Source organism: Leopardus geoffroyi, chromosome D3 (assembly GCF_018350155.1).
Source record: "Leopardus geoffroyi isolate Oge1 chromosome D3, O.geoffroyi_Oge1_pat1.0, whole genome shotgun sequence".
In the NCBI taxonomy this organism is placed as follows: domain Eukaryota; kingdom Metazoa; phylum Chordata; class Mammalia; order Carnivora; family Felidae; genus Leopardus; species Leopardus geoffroyi.
This window is the reverse complement of record NC_059339.1, coordinates 3975249-4001196: the sequence shown is the minus strand read 5'-3', so window position 1 is coordinate 4001196 and position 25948 is coordinate 3975249. Positions and strand designations below refer to the sequence as shown.

The 25948-nt window shown below is 46.3% G+C and overlaps 2 protein-coding genes across 2 annotated transcripts; one reads left to right on the top strand and one right to left on the bottom strand.

Annotated features, from left to right (window-relative positions):
* Positions 1-6608: 6608 nt before the first annotated feature.
* Positions 6609-14490, top strand: LOC123588353 (transmembrane protein 132B-like). The gene is made up of 4 exons (XM_045459200.1): positions 6609-6661; positions 6982-6991; positions 12466-12657; positions 13726-14490. Exons 1-4 carry the CDS (start codon positions 6609-6611, stop codon positions 14473-14475), a joined length of 1005 nt encoding a protein of 334 aa, XP_045315156.1. The 3' UTR covers positions 14476-14490.
* A 3308-nt stretch (positions 14491-17798) lies between these two features.
* LOC123587515 (ribose-phosphate pyrophosphokinase 2-like) lies at positions 17799-18952 on the bottom strand. Its single transcript, XM_045457300.1, has one exon. The coding sequence runs from the start codon at positions 18529-18531 to the stop codon at positions 18250-18252; it is 282 nt and encodes a 93-aa protein (XP_045313256.1). The 5' UTR covers positions 18532-18952; the 3' UTR covers positions 17799-18249.
* Positions 18953-25948: the final 6996 nt, after the last annotated feature.

The following is a 25948-nucleotide window of genomic DNA, read 5'->3' as shown; positions in this document are numbered from 1 at the left end:
CAGTGGAGAATTCTTCCTTTTGACAGGCAATCCAAAGAAAGAAGATCTTCTTAAGTATTTTCCTGTGGATGGGTAGAGAAGTCTGGAATGTGACAGCTCGTACTTTGGGTGGAGGGTTTGCTCTCAAAATCATGGCCGCCGAAGATGTCGAAATTGGGATACTCAGACATTGCTGGTGGGAATGTAAATAGGGCCACTGCTTTGGGAAATAGTTTAGCAGATCCTGAAAACATTAAACGTGGAGTTCTCACGTGACCCAGCAATCCCACTTGTAGGCGTATATTGAAGAGACATGAAAATGTAAGTCCTCATAGGCAGAAACTGGTACGTGGATGCTCATGGCAACTTTATTCATAATATCAAAAAAATGAGAAATAGCCCAAGTGCCCGTTTTCCCCTGGGGGGGGGGGGGTGAAACACATGTGGTCTATCCAGATAAGAGGCCATTACTCAGCTGTAGAAAGGAATGAAGCCCTGATCTATGTTACAACGTGAATGAGCTTGAGAACATGATGCTGAGTGAGAGAATCCAGGCACCAAAGGACCCATAGAGCAAGATTCCATTCGTATGAAATGTCTAGAGTAGAAAAATTCATAGAAACAGAAAGTAGACTCGTGGTCGCCAGGAGCTGGCGGGGGGAGGGGAGTGAGGAATGAAGCGATGTCTAAGGAGTACGCGGTTTCTTCTGTGGGTGACAAAAATACTCTAAAAGTAGATAGCGATTATTGCAAACTGTGAATCTACCAAAACCCATCCACTCGTCCACTTTACAAGGTGAATTTAATGATAGGTGAATTTTATCTTAATTTGTAAAAAGCATGGCTTGAATTCTCATGGGCCGTGTAAGCAGGTTCAATGGGAGGAGAACTACAGAGGTTCTCAAGCCACAGATCCCCCTTCTGTCCGCAAGGGAGAGAGTTGGTGCAGATAAGTATGTGGGCAACATCAGGATTATTACTTCAAAAAAGGGAGTTGGATTTATGGAGAAGTATGGATACTAAATTATTTATTCGAAATGCTGCTTGTGTGATTTTTGGCACTAACACCAAAGAGACGAGGCAGCCATGGGAGCCCGGGTGGCTCAGCTGGTTGAGGGTCTGACATCAGCTTGGGTCATGATCTCACAGTTTGTGAGTTTGAGCCTGCGTTGGGCTCACCACTGTCAGTACAGAGCCCACTTCACATCTTCTGTTCCCCTCTCTCTGTGTCTCTCTCCTGCTCACCCTCTCACACTCAAAAATAAATAAAATATCAAAAAGAATTAAAAAAAGACATCGTTGCTGCCGAGAAGCACCTTGGAAGCTTTGTTGTTATTAGGGTTTGAAGAGCCTTCGGAACCTTCTAACGAATTCGGATTTGAATTTATAGCAAAAATGGGAGAGGTAAGACACGTGTATCACAGCTCCCTAGCTCCTGTCCCAGGAAGACATCACTAATCAGTCCTTGCACGCCTCTCCCCAGAGCCCAGACTCCTTCTCAGGACAAGCCCCCAGCGCCTGTGAGGATCCTTCTACACTCACAAATGCGATGAAACCTTTCCTATTTATGGTTCGGTCTGTGGGCGCTGGGAGCAGTATCAAATAAGGACTGCAGCATAATGTCCGCGAGGGACACCTTTGTTCCAGATGATTTCATACACTGAAAAAATAACAATAAACCCACCTCCTTCCCTGGGCATCGGAGGCATACTGTCAAGGAAAGCATTACGCCCAAGGCTGTAAAATGCCGATCCTTGAGGCAAATACAGTCCCAAGACTTGCTTTGTTCGGCCAGGATCCTTCTTTACGGTTTTCCCGTCAGTGGCCAGTGTTGAAACTTGATAGATTTCGCTCTCTACCTGGATTTCCTGTTTCTTTCGAAAAGCAATCAGGCGCCCTCAAAGAGCAGTGCTAAGCACTCCTGCGTGAAAGCAACTCATCCCAGCTGTGGTGGCCGCCTCCCTCGAGTGAAACAGGCTCCTTCCGGTTTGCCTTGTCCCAATACCCCAGGCCCATCACACCCACCCGACGGGCCACTCAGGGTTGTGTTGTGCTGTGTGTGTTGTGTTGTGTCTGCTCACCTAGTCTGAACACTATTTCATGCCACTCCTTTATTTATGAGAATTTATGGGTAAATTACCTTCTTGCCAATTGAAGGCTGTTGTGGATGTACAGGGTAATAGGATGATGAGTTTGCTTTGCTTCATTCGTGTAAATCTAGACGTTGGATCACGCAAGGATCGGGTGTCATCTCACCCTGGCGGTGTGGGGGACGCGGGACTGGAGGTACAGTGGATGTACCACACTACCCAATCAAGGTTTGTTGCCATGGATGAGCTCAGTGCTTGCGGACACGACTTTCTCGGGCAGTTCAGAGAAAGTCTCTCGTAGGCAAGGGTTTCATTAACCTCTATTCGTGGCGGAGGGAACACAAGTGCCATCAGTGGTCCCGCAAGGTGATGCCGAGAACATTGCTTGTGCACCCAGAATTTCCCCACGAAGGGCCGGGGCTGGGCTAGATTCTGAATTTCCAGTTCCCTTGAGAACGACTCCGTGAAGAGTGTGAGTGTGGAGGTGCAGCCTTCTCTTGGCGGTGGGGACCACGCCTTGCGTCTGCCGGGCCCTGTCCGCTTGGGACTTTCAAAGTCCCTCTTCCAATGTCTCTTTGTGGACCAGGTGGTCGAGAGGCCACTGCTTGCGTTTACTTCTGTCCTTTTCCTGGGAATCACAGAAATAAACTCTTCCGCTATTGGTACCTTAACTTCACCATGCGTGAGTCTCTGATTTTCCAAGCGCCTTTCCTAATAGACATTACCTAAGTAGCTGTCGTAGAAGTTGGAAAAATTCTGTGGAACATTCTCTTATTTTTCCCCTTGAAAACCTGTTTATCCTGCCAAAATACCTTATGAGTGTGTGCGTGTGTGTGTGTGTGTGTGTGACTAATTTGCGTGCAAGCCCCGAACATCTAAGCCTTAGCTTCAACATCCGTGCCAATGGAGCCTAATTAACAGCGCGTCTCTCCAGCAGGCCCAGTGCGTGCAGAGCGGACGCAAGAAGCCGGGCACAGCCATATGCTGGGCTCTCACCAGATAAACACCTCCTAATCCCTTCTGGGGCACCGTTCGATGGATGTGAAGTGCTTGGATCTTTTGCTAAGCTAACAAGCATTGGTGGTGCTTTCAAAATCCCCCGATGCCAAGGGATGAGACGCTAAAATGAAAGCATCCTACAAATAAGGGTACGCTAAACTTTGTACGGAGCCATAGTCTGGCCTGGGACGCTCTGAAGTTTTAATAAGGAATAATTGTGGGAAGATACGTATCTAGAAATGACAAAACCTTACTGAACGTGTTTTGGGGCAGGGGCACCTGGGGGGCTCAGTCGGCTAAGCATCTGACTCTTGATTTGGGCTCAGGTCATGATCTCACAGTTCGTGGGATTGAGCCCTGAGTCGGGCTCTGTGCTGACAGCGCGGAGGCTGCTTGAGATTCTCCCTCTCCCTCTCTCTCTGCCCCTCCCCTGCTTGTGCACGCACATTCTCTTGTTTTCTTTCGCTCTCTCTCTTTGTCAAAATAAACAAATAAACATTAGAAAACAAGACAGTGTTTGGGGACAGAGCTTTTTCCCTAGAGGAAAAAAAAACTAATATGTCTTAGTTTTGCCATAGTGATGGCCCATCGGATAGAGCCCAGGACTGTTCTGTGCCATCTAATGGAGCTTGGCTGAGAGAGTTATTAGGGAGTCCTTCTGTGCAGATGTCGTGCGTGTCTCTAATTAAGGTGAACAGTGAACCCCTCTCGTGGTTCTGAGATGAAAACAGCCAGTGAACGTGTTCATCCCCCAGGCCCCCCGGGAGCTTTAGGGAAATACAATTAAAAACAATATCTCCTGCCAACTCAGAAAACCTCTCCAAAAAAAGCAGAGGAGAAAGAAAATGATTTCATTATTGAGTCCGTATTAAACCAGAATGTGACGTGCATCACAGGCAATTTGCTGAGAGATTTGCAAAGGTAGAAATGTCACATTTAAAAAAAAAAATTTTTTTAACGTTTATTTATTTTTGAGACAGAGAGAGACAGAGCATGAACGGGGGAGGGTCAGAGAGAGAGGGAGACACAGAGTCTGAAACAGGCTCCAGGCTCTGAGCCGTCAGCCCAGAGACCGACGCGGGGCTCGAACTCACGGACTGCGAGATCACAAACTGAGCCGAAGTCAGACGCTTAACCGACTGAGCCACCCAGGTGCCCCGAAATGTCACCATTTTATACAGCCCAGCAGACGTAATCCATTTCATACATGTTCTCATAATAAGTCAATTTTTCTCATTTTTAAATTTGATTGGCCCCAGAGAACCCTGATTAGTTTACTAATCGCTACATACTCTGTGTGTGTAGTGCTTAGGAGAGTGACTGTCAGACCTGAGGACACACAGGCAGGCAGGAGAAGGGACAATGGGCCCAGAGCCCCCTGGTTCAGGTCCCTGCAGGAAGCCAGCAATCCTGCCCCCCTCCCCTCCTTGGGAGTTTAGTTGGAAGACCATGGATCAGTCAGGAAGTTCTCACTGCACGCTCCTTCTCCTGTGTCCCAGCTGGACCCCACTGCTTGACGGAGAAGGGCCGTGGCTCCTGTCCTGTGTATTTGTGCTGGGCTATTAACCCAAATCGGTTAGGAACACCTTTCTTACGTCCAGGTGTCATGAGCCTGACGCGAGGCTCAATCTCACGAAGCATGAGAATGTGACCTGAGCCAAAATCAAGAGTCAGATGCTTCACTGACTGAGCCGCCTGGGCACCCCTTCCCCAAAACACGTCCAATAAGGTCTCACTCTTTCTAGGTAAGTATCTTCCAAAAATTATTCCTTATCAAAACTCAGCTCAAACCCTGACTCTGTCTCTTGCTGGCTCTGTCCCCTTGGCCAACTGGCCCCTCTTAGCTTCAGTTGGTGCGTTCTGATAGAAAAACCAGGATACTTCATGTGACACAGTTATTGTGAGGATTGAATGCATACAGGACATACTAAATTCTAAGAACATGCCCAGTGCTCGGAGAGCGCTCCGCATAGGCTCTTGACTATTAGCCCTTCTCTGATTTCAGGGGTTCCTGGCTTATAAGGCAAACCCAAAAATGTAGGCAAGTACTCCTTAAGGGGCGGCGACTAACCGTTTTTGCAATCTACGGAAGACATATTAAACAGCCTTTAGGTTTGGATCAAAAATGACCGTTAAAAGTTTTTTTAAGGAGCACCTGGGTGGCTTCGTCAGTTGAGCGTCCGACGCTTGGCTTCAGCTCAAGTCACGATCTCCCGGTTCGCGGGTTCGAGCCCCACCTCGAGCTGTGTGCTGACAGAGTGGAGCCTGCTTGAGATTCTCTCCCTCCCCTTCTCTCTCTGCCATGCATTCTCTCTCTCTGTCTCTCTAGCACTCTCTTGCTTTTTCTCTCCAAATAAATAAACATTAAAAACAGCTTTTATTGATGTATTTTGCATGTCTGCATAGAGATGTGTGCATTTTCCGTGTACGTGTGAGAAACATACCATCCGATTCTGTAGCTTTTCTTCCTTGATATGTTGCCAGGTTGAGAGCAGGGTGGTGAGGGGAGTTACAATGCACGGCCAGGCTTCCTGCCGTTGAGACAGATCGATTCGGTGGCAAACTCAGCGAGGGGCAGGGATGAGCACGCAGACTAAACCCTCCTTTCCCTTTTTGAAGACAGCGACAAGGTGGGAAGTGTGATGGCGGGCGCCGTGTGAGTCCCGGACCTGCCGCTTCCGGCTCGACGACCCTGGGCCGCTTACCGGTGCTGCCCCGTCCTCGGCTCCCTCTTATGCAACTGGGAAAGGCAACAGCACTCCGGATTATAGTTCTACAATCCCAGAGCCCCGTTTTCTACAACATAAATATGTGTAATGCATGTAAAACGCTTATGTTCTGTAAATGTAACATGTACGTGAAATACACACTAACCCATAAAGCATGCATAGAAATTGTACCCATACTATGTAACATTAAGATACATAATGAATATATAATGCAAACAAATGCGACATATTTATATGTTATGTGAATATAAAATATGCATGAAATGCACAGTGAGCCATTAGACACAAATTATATGTAATTACATACATACTCTGTAGAGTATAATACTAATAATGGTATATATAATGCATCGTACTATGATATACATACAAATTGTATATAATTACTAGACATATATGCTCTGTATAGCATAATGCTAACAATACACTATACTGTATTGTAGTATAATATACACAGTATATGTGTATACATATACATATGTATACGTACATAATAATATATTATTAGTATTATACTCTACAGAGCATATCTGTATAGTCTTACACTATATATAGTATATATGTATAGCCATATACTATATTACTATACATAATATATATCACTATATATTACGTTGTGTATTTGTATATATAGTGACTATACATGTATATTAAACACGCACACAGAGTGTCTAACCAGCACAACCCCTCCTGTGACCACCCCAGGTGCTTTGCCCAACCCCCGTCCTGTGACCACCTGAGGTGCTTTGCCCAGGTGATGAGCTGAATGGCACAGGCACTGCGACCTGGAGTTAGGCTACTCTTGACCGTTATGAGGGTAAGTCAGAAGGAGGACCATCTGCTTCCGACCACAGTTGTCCACAGGTGAGTGAAACTTTGGATCAGGGGGGCGACTGCACTGTCTGCCCCCGTCTAGAATCATCCATACCTCTAAGAAGCCCAGCTCCTTGTAATGGCAAATGATATTAGAAACCAAAAGATTCCGGAGAAGTACCAGAAAAGCAATGAGTGGGGTTAGAAAAACGTGCGGCAAAGGGCAGACATGTTACACATATGAACACGCATGTAAATATCTGTCGTTGCTGGGGCCGGGGAGGGTGAGGTAGAGACCCACGTCTGGGAGGCAGTGGAGAGGAGCCAGGGACGCTCCTCTAAGGGGGGACGTGGCCGCCCTCCACCTGCAGGGCCCTGCAGGTGCGTGCGTGCGCATCCCAGGCCCTGCACCTGAGGCGGTGGGGGCGGGTCTCATGATGGTTCAGGAGGCTCTAGCCGGAGGGGGCTGCCCTTGACCTCAGGAAGAACACAGAACATCTGCAGAAATACCACCTTCCTGGAGACCAATTTCTCTCAGTGAAACTGCGAGGGTGGTGGGTGGGGCAGAACTTCTGGGGAAAAATCATGACCCGACACTCCCTGTTTTTCAGGATGAGAGAAGTTTTCTGTTTTACGCTGGGTTTGCTTTTGCCTTTTCGATGGTCACTAATGGAACATTTAAAAGTCAACTTGTGAATCTTTTCTCAGATCCTGGACTGAACTTAGGTGGCCAGGGACAAACTTGAAACTTGTGGTGAATGCTTTCTATCTGCCCTGTTGATATCAGCAGGTGGGGTCCCTGTCTGCCCTGCAGATTGTTGGGGGGTGGGGTTTACAGGCACATCTCCCCCATGGGAGAGTGGTGACCTACATGGCCTGGGAGAATGGCCCTGGTGGTGAGTATTTACTTATCTATCTATCTATCTATCTATTTATTTATAATTGGGGGGGGGGGGTTAAACCCAAATTCCCAAATACCTTTCTCCTGTGGCTGAATCTTTTCCTTAATTATGTTTTGTGTGATCTGGAAAGCATATGTATATATTACATTAAAAAAATTTGTTAGGAGGGTAAATCTCCTAAGTTAGGTGTTCTTCCCACAATAAATTTAAATTTAAATTTAAATTTCTATTTCTGACAAATTGGGTGCTGGCTTCCCCAGGGAATATAGAGGTTGGGAATAAGTGAGTAAGATTCAAAGGTCGTTTTCCTGGCTGCTCCCCTTACCAGCTGTGGGCCTGTATTCCCTGTACCCAAATACTTGATCAAGAGACACGGGGGCCCACGTTCAAGCAGCGGACTTGGTTGCTAACAAAACAAAACAAAACAAAACAGAAAGCAGCGACATAAATTTGCTTTTATCATAGCTCTTCCGTAGCAGGTGTAGCCGAGTCTATCAAGAGACAGCCAGTATAAACACCCGGGAGGGAGAAAGAAGAAAACTTTCCCAAATATCATTGTAAATAAGTGATTTTTGTTGTTTTGTTTTGACTTCAGAAATAGCTATCAGCTCATGGAATCAAGCGTTTCTGAGGCAATGAATCCCCCAGCATGGGGGCATAATGAGGGAGCCGATAACTGCCTGGGGCTGAGTATCTGATTTTCGAGGCAGAAGAGAAGCTGAAATGAGGAGACGAAGTGCCTATTCTATGGGTAAACAGGAAGTGGATTAGAGAGGAAAGCGTTTATGTCCCATGAAGTCTAACAGCCACTTAAGTGGATGCTATTATTTGACAAGACAGTGTGGGCTGCTAATGGCCGCTTCGCTTCTCTCCCTGCTTGGCAGCCGTGCGGACTGAAATGATAGAAGAGAAGTCCTTCTTAGTGACGGAAGGATGCAGGGCCGTGCACGCTAGGTGGCGGCCGATGTCCCTCTGGGAGACCATGGGCGACCGGAAGTAGCTCCGTGGCTGGAAACCGAGTAAATGTGAGAAGGCATAGCAGTGATGGTGGCCTCTAATGTTGCCCCAGGAGCCGATGCCATGCTGGACGCTGCCTGTGACATTGTGAATTAGAACAGATCTGTGTTTTGGTCTTTGTCTTTGGTTCCTGGCTCACAGCCCCAAGACCCTTGGGATTTTCTAAGTGATGAGAGCGATTTTGAGCATCTTTTGTTATAATCGTTGATCTTCTGTCCTAGGCTGAGAGTCATAAACGCAGAATGGGTGTTTGTTATTCATAACGAGCCCCTTTCAACCTCACAGGTACCCAGCCATCCTATCTCCCGCCTCTCCTGGAGCCCAAGCTGACCTCTGTGAGGTCCCCACTCACACCTGTCCTTGAGACGTTAATAACACCATCTCTTAAATTCTATTTTTTAAAATACAATTTATTGGGGCGCCTGGGTGGCTCAGTCGGTTAAGCGTCCAACTTCAGCTCAGGTCACAATCTCGCGGTCTGTGAGTTCGAGCCCCGCGTCGGACTCTGGGCCGATGGCTCAGAGCCTGGAGCCTGCTTCCAATTCTGTGTCTCCCTCTCTCTCTGCCCCTCCCCCGTTCATGCTCTGTCTCTCTCTGTCTCAAAAATAAATAAACGCTAAAAAAAAATTAAAATACAATTTATTGTCAAACAGGTTTCCCTACAACCCAGTGCTTATCCCAACAGATGCCCTCCTCAATGCCCATCACCCATCCTCCTCTCCCTCCCACCCCCCATCAACCCTCAGTTTATTCTCAGTTTTTAAGAGTCTCTTATGGTTTGACTCTCTCCCTAACTTTTTTTTTCCTTCCCCTCCCCCATGGTCGCAAGTTTCTCAGGATTCACATAAGAGTGCAAACATATGGTATCTGTCTTTCTCTGCCTGACTTACTTCACTTAGCATAATACCCTCCAGTTCCATCCACGTTGCTGCAAATGGCAGGATTTCATTCTTTCTCATTGCCAAGCCGTATTCCATTGTAAGCTGGCCTCAGGTCAAACAACATGGCATGGTTTGTTCCCCCTCCTGCTACAACCACAGCAGAGGTGGGCACCCCCAATTTCCCAGGTGAGGAAAATGAGGATCAGAGCACGCACATGGCTTGTCTAAGTTAGCGTGGAACAGGGGCTAGTTCTGTTACATTTGGAGCTCAAACTACTGCTTCCCAAACTGCTGCCCATTGGAATCGCCAGGGGCTCTTTGAAATATATGGATGCCTGGCTCTAACCTCAAGACACTCTGATTACATTGCTGTGGGCTGAAACTGGGCAGTAGGATCACCCCCAGGCGATTCCACAGTGCAGCAAAGTTCTGGAACTGTTTCTCCGGCTGGGTGGATCCTGCTCTTGAGCGAAAACAAGCTGGAAGCACGAGATGATGTCTTTGTTTCCTGCGTTCTGAGCATGAAGCCACAATTCTGGCAAAGTTCTGTGCCAGATGCCGGATGGCTGAAGATGTTGTAGGTGAATCTGTGGACACATACATTTGGCCAGGAGAGAGCCACGTCCTGACATTGACATTTCATGACCACAGTCCCACACTTTCTGGAAAATTGAGGATACTTCCAACATCCCTAATGTTGGTCATGCTCCTTCTGATTTGTATTTAAATTCTAGTTAGTTAGCGTGCAGGGCAATACTGGTTTCAGGAGTAGAATTCAGTGACTCATCACTTACATAAGACATTGTGTTCGTCTCCACAAGCGCCCTCCTTAATACCCATCACTCATCTAGCCCAACCCCCACCTACTTCCCTCCATCAACCTTCAATGTGTTCTCTGTCTTTAAGAGTCTCTTGTGGTTTATTTCCCTCTCTTCTCTCCCCTCCTTCCCATATGTTCATCTGTTTTGTTTCTTAAATTCTACACGAGTGAAATCTTATGGTATTTGTCTTTCTCTGACTGACTTACCTCGCTTGGCATAAAACATTCCAGCTCCAATCACGTCATTGCAAATAGCAAGATGTCATTCTTTTTGATGGCTGAGTAACACTCCCTTGTATATGTACCGCATCTTCTTTATCCATTCATCCGTCAGTGGACATTTGGGCTCTCTCTATAGTTCGGCTCTTGTTGATAGTGCTGCTATCACCATCAGGGTACATGTGCTCCCTCAAATCTGTATTTTTGTATCCTTTGGGTAAATACCCAGTAGTGCAATTGCTGGCTGAGAGGATGGTTCTATTTTTAGTTTTTGAAGAACCCCCCATAGTGTTCTAGAGAAACTCTTGAGATCAAATATCTCTCCCTTTCCCCAGTGGATGCTAAGTTAAGACACACTTCATGGAAGCAACCTTCTTTCCCTGGTATTAGCGGCTGTCAACCACAGGACACTTGGCAAAGTTGGGACACTTTTTGTTTGTCACATGCATGTAGAGGTAGCCACGTGTTCCATCACACTATGCTTTCTCTTTTCTTAGACTATTATTGAAGATGTTTCTTACTTATTTTAATAGGATGGCTGTGAAGAGATTATGCAGTGGACCATCATCTTTACAAAGTGTTTAAATATTCCGTATCACACCCCAATTTAGGGTTTGCCCAAACGTGATTTTGCAAACGCTGGTTTATTGATACTACATTAGTCTAGGTCTGAAACACTCTGGTTGCAAATTGATGCTTTATGAGGTGAAATGACTTTTTCAGGCCATGACGATTCCTTTTTCCACAGAATTTTCTCAGCAAGCTCAGTGATGCCACAAGGCTCTGCAATTATTGTCTGATAAACATCTAACTACCCAAAGAGAAAGAGAAAGAATGAAATGGGGGAAGAAGGCAAGACACCATTTCTTTAAATATTTTTAGGAAAAAGATTGTCAAAATGTAACTATTCATTTTGAGGAAAATGTCACATGTTCTGTGCTGTAATGGGCCAATGCCAGCAGGGAGATAATATTCTTTAATTTGGGGGGCATCATCACTAAATGAAATCAAGGTCTTTGGAGAAAATAACTGACTAACCTTGTATAAATCAAAGGAAGTAAAATGTATTAGGTTGATCTATTTATAATTCCTTTTCACTGAGGGGGTTGCAACTGAACATTAAAAAATGTTCTTCTATGCCATAGGCATTTCAGTGAATTGTCCTAGCCCAAGACCATCTGTCTGTCCTAAGATCACCAGGTGCAAATCTGTTGTCTGAAAAAGTCAGGTTTACTGACCTACTGCTCTTGGGGAGACAACACACACAGGAAATGTGGGAAACATTATCAGACAAAAGAGATAGATTCTGAAAGGAAGCTGGCAAGGGCTGAGGGCAGGCAAGGCTCTAATCAAGCAGAAAGTGGGTAGCTCCAGGCACGCAGGGCTGCTGGCATCAGTCTGGACCGTGCAGCGGACCCAGGGTCCTGCTTGCTAGCGAAACGCAGAACTCACATACGTGGGGAATGATAGGTTCAGAAACCCATTTTCTGAAATCCTGCACTGGAGTTGGAAATCAGACTTGCTTCTCTGTGTCAAAGTGACTTAGGTCCTCCAGGCAACAGAGGGACTCATCCTGCCTGACAACAGGATTTCAAAGAGCAAAGTTTCTGATAATCCTTGCGTTTAGAGAACAGTGTTTCGCAGGGGTCAAAAAAGATAGCAGTCACCCCCAGAAGGGGTTGTTCTGATACCACAGCTCTATCGTCCCTGGGAGGAATGTTTCCTGCTAATGTGGCAGGTGACTTCACCCACATCTGTCATCACAGCCGAATAAAGGGAAGGGCAGGGTTTGGCTTTCTTGGGCTGAGCTCGTTCCTAGTTTCCAGAAACTCATTTAGCACTGAGAACCCACTTCAGGGTTTAAAGGGTGGCGACAAAGAAATGCCTGAAAATAAGGCAGCCACCTGCTTACAAAGCCCCACTTTCTTTTGCAGGCATTTTACCGGTTTCTTTCCTTTTTTCCCCTCATTAATAATGTGTGGAGCAGACACTGGAGCTTGGTCGCTTCCTTTGAAGGTCCTCTCCCCGCTCTCTGACTCCATCCTGGCCGAGAAGACGGTGATCGTCCTGGATGACCGCGTCACCATCGCCGACCTGGGCGTGCAGCTGGTGGCTGGCTTGTCTCTTGCCCTGAAGCCTCACAGAGCGGACAAAAGAGCCATCGTCTCGATGGTGGCTGCCCAGGACGTTCTCCGAGCCCCGCAGCAGGTGGGATCCCAGAGTCCTTTTGTCCCCGGTCGTTTGAGACCACTTCCCTCCCCCGCGTATCTGCAGAGGACATCAGTAGAGCACTTGTGTCTAGGACAGGTCCTCGAAACTCCTTCCTGCTTTCTATGCAGTCTGTCTCATCTCTGAGAAAAGTGTTCAGGACTTTGGATAAATCGTCCACAATTTTACACACTGACCATGTGTCCAAATACCACTTCACAGCTGGTTATCTGTGATGAGGGGGCAGGGAGCACTACTGATAGACCATAACCTAAGGATCACATGTATTCACTTTTCCAAAATAAGTACTCATCAATACTTGCAAATTCTATTTCTGCTACTTAAACAAGCATGGCTAATGGACACCAGACATCTGTTGGTTTATAATAATTACAGGCAACTTTAAACCTCTGCTCTGTCTTTAAACTTGTAGCAAATCCAGTTGAATTATATCAAGGTCACTGTGTCTTTCAAGCATGCCTGTCCCCACACGACATCTTTTCTCAGATACTTCAAATGAGCATGCCTTCCTAATAAAGAATGCTTGAAGTGACATTATCTTGAGCCTGATTAGCTGCACCTGAAATTGATTCAGATGCATCACGTGGTCTTTCAAACTCTTTGGAGACTTCAGAATCAAATTCTGTTACACAACATTCGATACGTTAATATACACAGCACTGCATTCACCACGGTCTACACATTTGCTCCTCACACCCGTACGGTTACAGCCCATTATTTACGCCAGTTTGATGTATGACAGCAACTGAGTCAGATTTTAAAACATATTTATTCTTCTCTGCTTTGTATTGAAAATATCTGTCATAGGAAACCACATGTGTGATTTATAAATCTGTGTACATGTTTACACATTTGAAGGAGATGAATTATAACATAATGCCTTAATTTCATTTTTCTTACTTGTTGGATTTTATTCAGTGATGGTTCAGTGACACCCTTAGACATTGATGATCCCAAGGATTTTTCAGTTACTGTGTCATCATTGGATGAAATGGTGGTGTCTGTCCACGCAAACCTTCAGTCCCATGGCCGGTTGTGGTTGCACAGGGTGAAGGGCAAGGTCCCTTGGTTAAATTAGAGATGAGGATTAGTGAACCCTGTCAGAAGACCAAGAGGAAGAGTGTTCTTGCTGTGGGTAAAGGAACTGTCAAGGTCAAATTTGAACCAAATGTTGATGAGCACCTAGGAGGCACCAACGATATCGAGGGCATCAGTCGGGAATACAAAGACCACTTCAGTAATTCCATACAGCGTGAAGGAAACCAGGAGAGAGCGGTTCAGGAGTGGTTCCAACATGGCGCCTCTGTTGGCCAAGAGGAACGTAGCAACAAAAGCACAACTCCACAGTACCCCCTGGAAGGAAAGGATAAGAAGTTGCTCAAGAGCGGTGGTCCAGACTCCTTCACAAGCTTCCCCACTCAAGGGAAGTTACCGGAACCCAATAATCCCAGTGACGTTACAGTGACCTCAAGGGGGTTAACTGACTTGGAGATCGGCATGTACGCTCTGCTCTGTGTCTTCTGCTTGGCCATTTTGGTCTTCTTAATCAACTGTGTGGCATTTGCTTGGAAATACAGACACAAAAGGTTCGCTGTGAGCGAACAAGGCAACATCCCCCATTCCCATGACTGGGTCTGGCTTGGGAATGAAGTAGAACTTCTGGAAAACCCCGTGGACATCACCCTCCCGTCGGAGGAGTGCACAACCATGATAGACAGGGGGCTGCAGTTCGAGGAGAGGAACTTCCTTCTCAATGGCGGCTCCCAGAAGACTTTCCATAGTCAACTACTCTTTTAGAAACATGACTAGGGAAAAATCTAGTCCTCTCTTCAAGATCTGTTTGATTGTCACACAAGTTTCATTACCTGGGCCTTGTCACCTCTTTCCATTGACTGAGTATCCATGCTGCACTTTCGTTTTCTCCACCTACCCTCACATCAGTGTTCAGGGGCAGTGTGTAAATTCATATCCCTACTTTATCTTTTCTAGTTTTCCTTATTTAAAATAGCTTGAATTATACAAGAGGCTTCACTTAATATATGAGTGTCAATAAGAGAGTGCTATTTAACAAATAAGTTTTACATGAAACTTTTTTCCCACATGAATTTTGGGGAAATGTTGCCATCACAAACATGTTTATTGTGTTTCCTCTGGTCATTATAGCTTCATGGGGGAACTAATGTGGGTCCTTTCTTGGGTGGGTCCAATCTCTCAAACTACTTCTAGCTCTATTTATGAAGCACTATGAGTATCAATTTTTTTGCACCCAATGTGAAATCTAAAAATAGTGTTTCTATGTACAGAAAAGGAATTGTCAAGGAAACAGCTGCAGATGACGGTTGCCATTTGTGTGAATAAAAGTAAAAAGAAATAAATAGATGATATTCCAATTTGACAGTATGTAGACATCCATCTATCTGATGACAAGTGAGATGTTCACAATTATTTTTGTGGTAGAAACAAAACATCCAGGGCATCTGGGAGGTTCAGTCGGTTAAGTGTCCGACTTCAGCTCAGGTCATGATCTCACAGCTCATGAGTTTGAACTTTGTGTCGGGGTCTGTGCTGGCAGTTCAGAGCCTAAAGCTTGCTTGGGATTCTGTGTCTCCCTCTCTCTCTGCCCCTTCCCTGCTCATGTTATCTCTCTCTCTCTCTCTCTCTCTCTCTTTCTTTTTCTCTCAAAAATAAATAAATACTTTAAAAAAATTCAAACATCCACAGGATGCACAGTGGAGGGAGGAACGTAACTGGCCTGGGTGCGAACACACATGCACACACAAACACACATACAAATCACAAAAGGAAATGGCAATTCCAAGATTGAGCTGTCGTTAGGGAAAACACAGTGGCTGTAAATCAGTGGCAAAGAAGAAAGAAATCGCATAGCTTATAAAATATTGATTCTTGCATAACTTATAAAAGAAAGAAATTGCATAACTTATAAAATATTGATTCTTGCATAACTTATAAAATAGAAAATGTTACTGGATAAACCACAGGAATGGTCAGAAGCAAAAATATTCAGGGTAAGAAGATTAAGTACAATTTTTTAATATTTATTTTGAGAGAGAAAGAGAGAGGTGAGAGAAAGGGAGGAACAGAGGGAGAGAGAGGGAATGAGAGAATTCTAAGCAGGCTCCACACTGTCAGCACAGAGCCTGAAGCAGGGCTCGAATTCAGGAACCATGAGATCATGACCTGAGCTGAGATCAAGTGTCAGATGCTTAACCAACTGAGCCACCCAGGTGCCCCAAGTTCAATTTTATTAAGATGGAATAGCTGTTGAGTTGGACTTTGGGCTAGAATAGCCCTTCATAGTCTCTGCTAAGCCATTTTACTTACTTTACTTTTTTCTCTCAGAAAAAAGCTTTTTTGAAGGTATAATAAAAAAATTTTAAAGTAGTAGCATGATTTTATTGATGTGGTTTAGTACAGTGTTGGACAATCTTAAAATCCTATATTCTAAACAAATACAAGCACTGCACATGATATATTCTTGAATGTAGTTGACATCTAACAAAGGCAAGTTCTAATATGAGCATCTGTAAGTTGAATAATATAATTTAAGTTGGAAGATAGGCAGCTTTGGTATTTCTGAATTGCTCTGGCCCATTCAGCAGAGTTGGACAGAACCAATCTACTGGGCTCATTCATTCATCACTTCAATTCATCATCACTTCAATTCATCATCACTTCAATGTTTCCAGGCAAGCAGCAAGAGATACCCAAGTTCTGGGATTGGGCCTCTCCTGAGGTCACCTTCATCATCCTTCTTGAAGTGAAACCATCAAACAGTTAAAGACTACATTGCCACTGTGTATGGCCAAGACTAGCCTAATCAGTTAATGTACCACAAGTACTTGAAAACAAAAAGTGAGGCTAAATGAGAGAAACAAACAGTTCATGATAATGACTATGCAGATTTTTTTTATGTGAAGATTTTAAAACTAGTTTTAGATCTTAGAGTCCATCTTAAGGTGAAATGATTACCTTTAAATCAACTTTTTTGCAGTCACGTCAACATGTCTACACTAGTATGCCTAGGCTGTCTACTCACGTGCACACATGACTACATTTTCAGTTGCCTGTGCATAGAAATTCCCAGAAAGAGCTAGCACTCATTTATTGAAACTAAGAATCACATACATCGAAATAGGCTCTTTCCAGATCTCAAGTCAACTCTTCGTAGATAGAGCCAGTCCATATCGTAGGGCTGACACTATTAGGCTGTAATACCACTGTTTTCTCAGAAGCCTTTTTAAGGTACAGCACAATGCAATGACCAAAATGATCCTTTTAAATCTCGGCCTCTGCTGTAGTGAAGTCTGAAAGCTTAAAGATTGTGGTTCAAGTCTGTTAATGACTTAAAGATTGGATTTTGCCACCAGCAGAATCTAGAGCAGAGGGTCTCCTCTCTTCGAGTTTTGAGATTGAGCAGAGGGAGAGACTGTTACTGTAACCAGGGCTTTGTCTTTGAGGCAGATTCTCCTCTTTTGGGGCTGAAAAATTCTGGTGGTTGTGCACCAAGGTGCATCTAACAAAACTCACAACATCCTCCAAGAGGCACCTGCCACCGCGTTAACATGATCTTAATAGACCAACTAATGCTTACTTATTTATGCTTTTCTCATCAGCCTTACCGACATTGTTCATTTAACAGTTTTAGTTAAAATAATCAGTTGACTGGGAGACTTGCTACTTTTGATTACAGAAGGCGAAGGCATAGGAAATTAAAATGGAGGATGGAATGTTCAAATATGCATTTGGTGGCTGTCACAAAAGTTCACCTTTTTATTATGTTAAAAACAAAATAACAATCAGACTAGTACGTTTGAGGGGGCTTAGGGGAGGCTGTGCTTTGGTGGAAACCCACAACATGAAATTCTCGGAAAAAAGGCAACGTAAAAGCTAGAGCTAAAACCAGGCCATAAAATAAGACAGCGGGACGGGAGCTGCTCAACGAGCTGTCCCCCTGGGATGGCCAGAGCACAGCGTGAGTGCCACCAGTCGGCTCACTGGGTCTATCTCGACACTCTCTCAATCAGATCTGTTGCCGAACACAAATTTTTGGAATTTCAGAACGTGACACTGCAGGTAAGCGACAGTTGTAACATGTTTTTCAGAAGTAGCAATAACAAAAAAGACACCAAACTACATTGCCTCTGATACGGCTAATGTCTATCAGACGGTAAACGTGTCCGTGGCCATCTTAAGCCACATAAAATTTGGTCACATTAAGCACAATAACCCCAATGGTTCATTTGACATCTGGTTACTTAAAAAAAAAAAAAAATCAAAATTCAGGGTGTTATAAATTTTCTAAGATTCACTCCGAAACAAAAGGCTAATTCTGCATACAGAGTTTTACCCAAATGTCCATAGCCATTATCATTATTTACACAGAAGGTTTCAATCTGAAGTCACCTTTGGGAACCTCAAAATATATAAACTACGAACTTCCACAGTGGAATTATATGAACTTGAAAGTTGTGGCCTCAAAATACCCACGTCCGGGATCTATAGCGATACATGGCTGAACAGGTAAGACACAGATTCGCCGTTGCGTGTTCTTCAGATCACCTCTGCCAAGATCATCGAGATATCAATAACCTGAATCTGGGGACAGTGTCTCATTTTGTCCTCCTGCGGAATGGTGTTTGTGACCGCAACAGCTTTAAAGGCGACATTATTTATTCTGGAAATAGCTGGCCCAGAGAAGATCCCGTGTGTGAGGACAGCATAAACTTTGGTGGCTCCAGCTGAGAGTAGCTTGTCCGCGGCGTGGCAGATGGTGCCACACGTGTCAGCCACGAGGATGACCACGCGGTCCTTCACGTCGCCCACCAGAACCATCCGGTCCACTTTGCTTTCTTCCTCTCTTTGTGAATCAGGGCAAATTCCACATTCAGCCTGTCTGCAATCGAGGTGACCCTCTTGGCTCCCCCGGCGTCAGGTGAAACTATGATACAGTTGTCCCACTCGGCAGTGTTCTCCCGGATCCACTGCAGGACCACGGGCTCTGCGTACAAATAATCCACCGGGATGTCACAGAATCCCTGGATGTGAGGCGTGCAGGTCCACGGTGATGATGTGATCTGCCCCAGCCACTGACAGCATATTGGCCGCAAGTTTTCGCAGAAATCGGAGCGCGGCTCTTGTCCTTTTTGTCTTGTCGGGCATACGGAAAACACAGGATCACGGCAGTCACCCTGGAAGGCGATGCGACCTTACAGGCGTTGTTCATGATGAGAAGCTCCAGGAGGTTGTCGTTGACTTCCCCACAGCCACTCTGGATGACAGAGACATCTTCGCCCCTCACACACGCTCACCGATCTCGACGCTGGTCTCCTGGTTGCTGAACTTCTCAGTGACCACCTTGCCCAGCTCCAGGCCCAGGCGGCCGGCCACGCGCTGGGACAGGTCCTGGTGGGAGCTGCCACTGAGGAGCACGATGTTGGGCACGGCGGAGGCAGCGGTGGCACTGGAGGCTGCGACGCGAGCGGGAAGGCGCGGCTCGAAGGTATAATAAAAATTTTAATTTTTCTTACTCTCAATTGATGTTAGCAGAGAAAAATCTGTTCAAAGTAATAGTAGCAAGAATGTACCCAATTCTGTACGTGCACATATAAGGGAAATGAATGGCACCAATGGTACGAGGGGCAGGAGACAGGAATCCAGATTTTTATTTTATTATTTTTTTATTGTGTATTTATTTATTTTTTTTTTAATTTTTTTTTTCAATGTTTATTTATTTTTGGGACAGAGAGAGACAGAGCATGAACAGGGGAGGGGCAGAGAGAGAGGGAGACACAGAATCGGAAACAGGCTCCAGGCTCTGAGCCATCAGCCCAGAGCCCGACGCGGGGCTCGAACTCACAGACCGCGAGATCGTGACCTGGCTGAAGTCGGACGCTTAACCGACTGCGCCACCCAGGCGCCCCAATTGTGTATTTATTTTTGAGAGAGAGAGAGAGCATGAGCAGGGAAGGGGCAGAGAGAGAGGGAGACACAGAATCCGAAGCAGGCTCCAGGCTCCGAGCCGTCCGCACAGAGCCCGATGCGGAGCTCGAACCCACGAACCGTGAGATCCTGACCTGAGCCAAAGTTGGGTGCTTAACCGACTGAGCTACTCAGGCACCCCAGGAATTCAGATTTTTAAATGCTTTACTTTTAAGCTAAATCTTTAATGCTGTCTTTCTTTCAAAGACAGATCTTAAACAGAAATAACAAACTAGCATCCTAAATTTCTGGGTCTGTACATTGGCACCTCATTATTATTCTATAATTTCAAATTATTTTGTCATACCAATTTTAATGTGAAAAAAGGAGGTCAGGCCAGCACCCAGTGGAAAACAACTGCTCCCAAAGCGTGAACTGTGTCATTCTGACCCTGTCTCCCAGATGCAACTTCCTGATCATAGGAGTGGTTTTCTCCCCGCCTTTGCTCTCTTATCCGTGTGAGGGACGTCTCATCCCATTGGGAGTCAGTGGGTAGAACCTTCTGTTCTGGCGGTGCTCATGGCCAGCGCACGTGACATCACAGGTAGACTTGCGTATCTGAAGACCAAGTCTAAGAGATGGAACTTTCAGGAACAGGGGTAGGAAGGTCCTACAGACTGGTCTGAGGCGGCCCTGTGACCCCAGTGGCGATGCCTCGCATAATTCACAGTGGAGCATGGCTTCATCTCCATCCCGTCGTCCCCGGGAGGGACCGTCCACCCCAGCTTCACTGTCATTTTCCTGTATCTCCTGTCTTTGGGATGCCTGTGGGTTTATAAACAGGAGCAGATCACCGGACCTGCCCCCAGGAGCTGGAGTTCTGAGTCCTGAACATGTTACTGCTGGGGTTGAGGAGTGAGGTCGGTAAAGCTTGACTTTTTCAAAAATCTCACTGGAGAATGAAGCCAGGAGCCCCGAATCATTTGATGTAAAATTAAAAGGTACCGCACTGTGGGCATCGAGCTTCTGAGGCTTTGCCCTGAATGCAAGAGTGTGGTGACATAGCCAAAAAAGACTCGCTCATCCTTGAATTTTTCTGTTAGGAACGAGAAAGAAACTTATGCTCTTTCTGAAACCACTACCTGCCAGCCTTGCGGCAGGCGCTGGGCCCGATGGTCCCCACGAGAAAGGGAGGAGCCCCTTAGTAGAGGAGCGACCAGGGATTATGCAGAGCGGTTCTGGACGTGATTGCTGGAATAGACCTACGTCTCCGGTGAAAGCAAACGTGGGCATCTCACAGGATGCCTTAACCCTCCAGACCCTGGACTCAGGGTCTCAAGATGATGGTTCCTTTGAAGTCCTAGATCCTTTGCAGCATTGGCCTATCTTTTTTTTTTTTTAAGGTTTTAATTATCTTGAGAAAAAAAAGAGAGAGAGAGTGAGGAGAGCCAGAGAGGGAAGGAGGAAGAGAATCCCAAGCAGATTCTGCAGAGCCCGACGCGGGGCTCGAACTCGCGAACCGTGAGATCGTGACCTGAGCTGAAACCAAGAGTGGGACGCTTAACCAACCGAGCCACCCAGGCGCCCCAGTACCGATCTTAATCATTGTTTGCAATCAAGGAAACGGGTGTCTGTTGTAAAGTATGTAGAAAGCGTGGGCATGTATAAAGGAAAAAAAAAATGTCAGAAATAATCACCGGCAGTAACAACAAAGATTATTTGAAAGGTGGCTGACGCTTGCAGAAGGAGCTTTTTTGTAAGCCTTGGGATAATTCTGAGGTTTCCCCCAGCATCCCCTGGAGGGGTGGCCTCACTTCTGGAGAGAACATGCTAATTCCAACATAATTATTCAAATGAAGTCTGCTCCTTCTCACTTACCTTATCTCCATGTGGATACTTGACATTTGGCTCAAGCATAATGGGAATTCGCTTCTGAAATAGAAGCATCTAAACTCAGTGACAGGATGAGTCATGAGCAGTCCGCCAGGCGCGTCCCTGGAAAGGAGACGTTGGGGGTGAGGGGGGTTTGCGTGGTGGGTGGGGACACGATGGATGTCACACACCCCCACCCCCACCCCCGGGGCCAGGAGCCTGTGGAAGGCAGCCTGCAAAGCGCGACACTTCGCCAGGCGAGCTCGCTCGGCTTGGGTGCAGGACAAACTCACGATGTGGACACGTGGCGGAGGGTGGCCATGAGAACGGGGACGTGTACCGCGTCCCTGAAGGGGAGTTTGTGGAGAGAGAGAAGGTGGGCACGTTCAGCGAGATACAGTCGCTCCTGGGCGGTCCAATCTGCTCCTTGTGCTAAAACTCAGCATAAAGTAAAAAACCAGACGAGGGCTGGGACCCCCTTTTCCAAACGGCCCCCCTTTCCCATACGTCTGCAGGGGTGTGTGTAACATTTAAGAAGCAAAAGAATAAACATTTTGGTATGAAACCACAGGGGCTCTAAATTTCGCCGAACTCTGCCACTGACTCTCACCCACTTAGCAAAATTTTCCCGGGGTTATATCTGCTCTCGACGTTTCTTTGCCCATTAGAAGCCATGGGCTAACTTCACTGCTGGTTGCCATCTACATGACAGATACCGCATCCTGAGAGGCGTAACCCAGCGTGGAAAAACGGACCTGAGTTATTAGTTCTGAGATGCAGCGCCCCGGGGTCTGACACCATTTGCTTAAACTGAGCGGGATTTTAGTGGATGGGATACTCACATCGTGGGTCTGAACAAACAATTCCGTCCAAAGCGCGCTATGGATAAAGGCCCTTGCTGCAGGATGGAATGACTCAGATTAATCCTGGTTAGTTTGTCTTGGGAGCGCCCCAGGTTTATGCATCCTTGAAGGCACAGAGGGGACAGGTGCTTCTATGAGAACTCACCTAGAACACTGTGGGTGTGAGAGGTCCGTCCCCTGGGTCTGGGGGCGGAGGGGGTGCCGTTTTGGAGACCAGGAGTTGGGGGTAGGGAAGCAGGGACCTCATGGAGACAGTGGGGTTGAAATCCATGGGCACGCTAAGTCGGGAGACAGCAAGAACAGAAGACACGAGACGTTTTCCCTGGGGATAAACGGCGCCCAGCAAGCCCCAGGAAACACGACCTGTACAGAGCAAAACTGACTTCCTCGCTTTTATTTTGCAAACAGACCAGGTTAATCCCAGACTGAAACCATCCAGAAGTCTCTCCAGAACCCATGGGAAAGCGAGAACATTGAGGCAAGTGGGAAGGTGCATTCTTAGTTTCACAGCCACGTGGGTAGCCGAGTTTTACGGTGATGACATTAGGTGACAAGCCGTCTGTGTGTTTTGAGCAGAATGCTGGTTGCCCCCCCACTTCGTGAGCGGGATTTGGAGGAGCCAGTGCGGGTGGGGCCATCCGGGGATGACCCCATCCAACAGCGGCGGCAGACGGAAGCTGCCTCCTGTCTCAAAACAGCAGTGAAACTGGTTTTGCTCCCCTCAAAAGCCTCAGCCCACAGCTCTGTCCGTGTAAACACGACATGAGTGCCTTCTGAACTAGCAGCCATCTCTCCAGTCAAAACTATCCCGATTAATATCATGTGTATTCTCTACTTTACGAGAAAAAAAAAAAAACCAAAACACTAATTTAAAAAGATGCTGGGTCGGGGCACCTGGGTGGCGCAGTCGGTTGAGCGTCCGACTTCAGCCAGGTCACGATCTCGCGGTCCGGGAGTTCGAGCCCCGCGTCGGGCTCTGGGCTGACGGCTCAGAGCCTGGAGCCTGTTTCCGATTCTGTGTCTCCCTCTCTCTCTGCCCCTCCCCCATTCACGCTCTGTCTCTCTCTGTCCCAAAAATAAATAAACGTTGAAAAAAAAAATAAAAATAAAAATAAAAAGATGCTGGGGAGGCATGCTAAAATACTGAGCTTGGAGTTTAGATCTGGGATGAACTCAGGGCTCAACACAAAGTGTCAGTGTTCAGGCTCGTACCTCTGATGGACCGAGGTGGCTTGTTCTGTTCCGTGTGCTGGTTCCCAGACCAGATTCCACGATTCCTCCAGGTTCCCTGCCCCTGCCGTCCGCACACCAAGTTTCCCCCAGGGTTTCGGCAAATAGGACCCACCGCGTTGGGTGGGTGCATGTTGGCTGAGGTTACTAAACTGGCCCTGCCCTCCCAGCGATCCAGGCGGTTGGCAAACATCCCTATGATTTGACAATATTCCCATCTCAACAGTTGGCGGCTTTTTGCAAATCAATAAGGGTAAGTGTGAATTTAAAAGTCTTAAAAACGCTGGGAAACTGGGGGCGCCTGGATGGCTCAGTCGGTGAAGCGTCCGACTTGGGCTCAGTTCATGATCTCGCGGTTCGTGGGTTCGAGCCCCGCATTGGGCTCTGTGCTGACAACTCAGAGCCTGGAGACTGTTTTGGATTCTGTGTCCTCCTCTCTCTCTGCCTCTTCCCTGCTCTCTCTCTCTCAAAAATAAATAAACATTAAAATTTTTTAAAAAAAAAACACTAGGAAACTTCACCTTTAAGAAGCATTTTAGGGGCACCTGGTTGGCTCAGTCGGTTAAGCATCCAGCTTTTGATTTTTGGCTCAGGTTATGATCTCACAGTTGGTGGGTTCAAGCCCTGCATTGGGCTCTGTGCTGACAGTGTGGAGTCTGCTTGGGATTCTCTCTCTCTCTCTCCCTCTCTGTCTGCCCCTCCCCTGCTCACACTTTCTCTCTCTCACAATAAATAAATAAACTTAAAAAAAGAAATATTTTATTTATTCCTGCAGCCGCCCAGACAAAAATTTTCTGTAGATAGTTGCCCCTGTGTACTAAAGACAGGAAGAAGGGAGGTATTTTTCACACCTCACTCAAGTCAAACCAAATGAAAACTCAGAAGAAGGAAATATTCAAGGTCTAGCTGATGGTTCTCTTCGTTCCTCTTTTGAGCTATATTTGTGAGTGGCTTGGATGTGGATGTGGATGTGGATGTTCATGTATGTGTATTTGTGTGCATGTGTGCGTAGTGTGTATTGTGTGGTGGGTATGTCAGTGTTCGTGTGTGTTTATGCCTGTGTTTGTGTGTGCATATGTGTTTGTGGTTGTCTATGTGTGTGGCTATGTGCGTGTGCTTGTACGTGCGTGGTTGTTTATGAGTGCTGTGCGTGCGTGTGTGTTTGTGTGTGTCTCTGTATTGTGCGTGCCCATGTCTCTGTGTGCTTGTGGGTGTATGTGTTTGTGATGGGGGCACGGTATGGGTCCACAATCCCCAGGGTGCTGGTGCTACACAGCCGATGGAGCTCTAGAGACATAAGAAACACACAAGACGGCTGGGGATTCTGGTTGGGTCTCTGAGGATTTGTGCAGACATCCCAGCTGAAAAACTGTCAGGTGCATTTGCCAAGTTCTCCGGGCCGTGTGTGCACTTTTCAAAACTGTCAGCCTTACCCTGGCCATTTTGGCAAATGCCACACTTTGCTTCCAGGATGCAAAGAGATATCTCCCTGGAAATCCAGGCCTTGAATCGCTTGATAAGTCTTAATAAATCCCCTCAGCCAAGCCCGCTCTTTGTCCGAGCCCCACAGGGACCTGTGAGTAAGTGGGCACCAATGGTAAAGGTCTTTGAGAAGTGCCGTGCCTGCCTGCTTCAAAAGAGCTGGCAGCATATGAATCGGAACGCTCTCCAAAATTCCCAATCCATTCTTCCCTATCAGCATAATTTCCGAGCTATAAAAAATATTTTTCACTAACAGCTTCATCCAGTTCGCTTTCTGACGGAAAACAGAGCCGAGCCACTGGCCGCTGACGGTTCTCGCGTCTTCCCACACCTCGGGGTGCACCGAGGCTTAGTAATTGCATTCCAGATTGGAAGCAAGTTTGAAATGTAACTCAAAAAAGAACAAGGACTTGAGTTAGAAGTTTCTGTGCAAACCACAAATGCTGCATTTGAGATGGGTTTTTGTGTTTTTTTTTTTTTTTTTTTTTTTTTTGCTATTAAAGTTCTTAATACCTGCGGAAGATTCCTTACTGAACCTCTATAATTTATATGCATTATGGTGGTAGGGGCGTTGTCTGTTTTTAGAAATCTTAAAATACATAGGAAAGTGTGGGGAAGAGTTGAATAGAAACCCTTCCCTGGTTGGAGACCCGTAGGTGGGAATAATCCAAGGGCTTTAAACTCTACCAGGGAAATAAATGTTCTTCTCAATCTAAGAAGGCTGGGATGTTATCAACGGATAAAACCAGCGGACGTCTGTGTTTCAGGAGAAGCACGAAAAGGAGTCTGGTTTTAATTGTTGATCTGGGTCATTTGTTCAGATGAAATGCGTGTATTTTAGTTTAGATGGAGTATTGTCTTTCCGGGGACAGCAGACGCTGGGA

Coding starts and splice junctions, on each gene's coding strand:
- LOC123587515 (XM_045457300.1), bottom strand. CDS start 18,531: ATGGTTCTGGTGGGCGACGTGAAGGACCGCGTGGTCATCCTCGTGGCT.
- LOC123588353 (XM_045459200.1), top strand. CDS start 6,609: ATGAGGGTAAGTCAGAAGGAGGACCATCTGCTTCCGACCACAGTTGTC. Junction 12,658..13,725: donor TTCTCCGAGCCCCGCAGCAG/GTGGGATCCCAG, acceptor GTGGTTGCACAG/GGTGAAGGGCAAGGTCCCTT.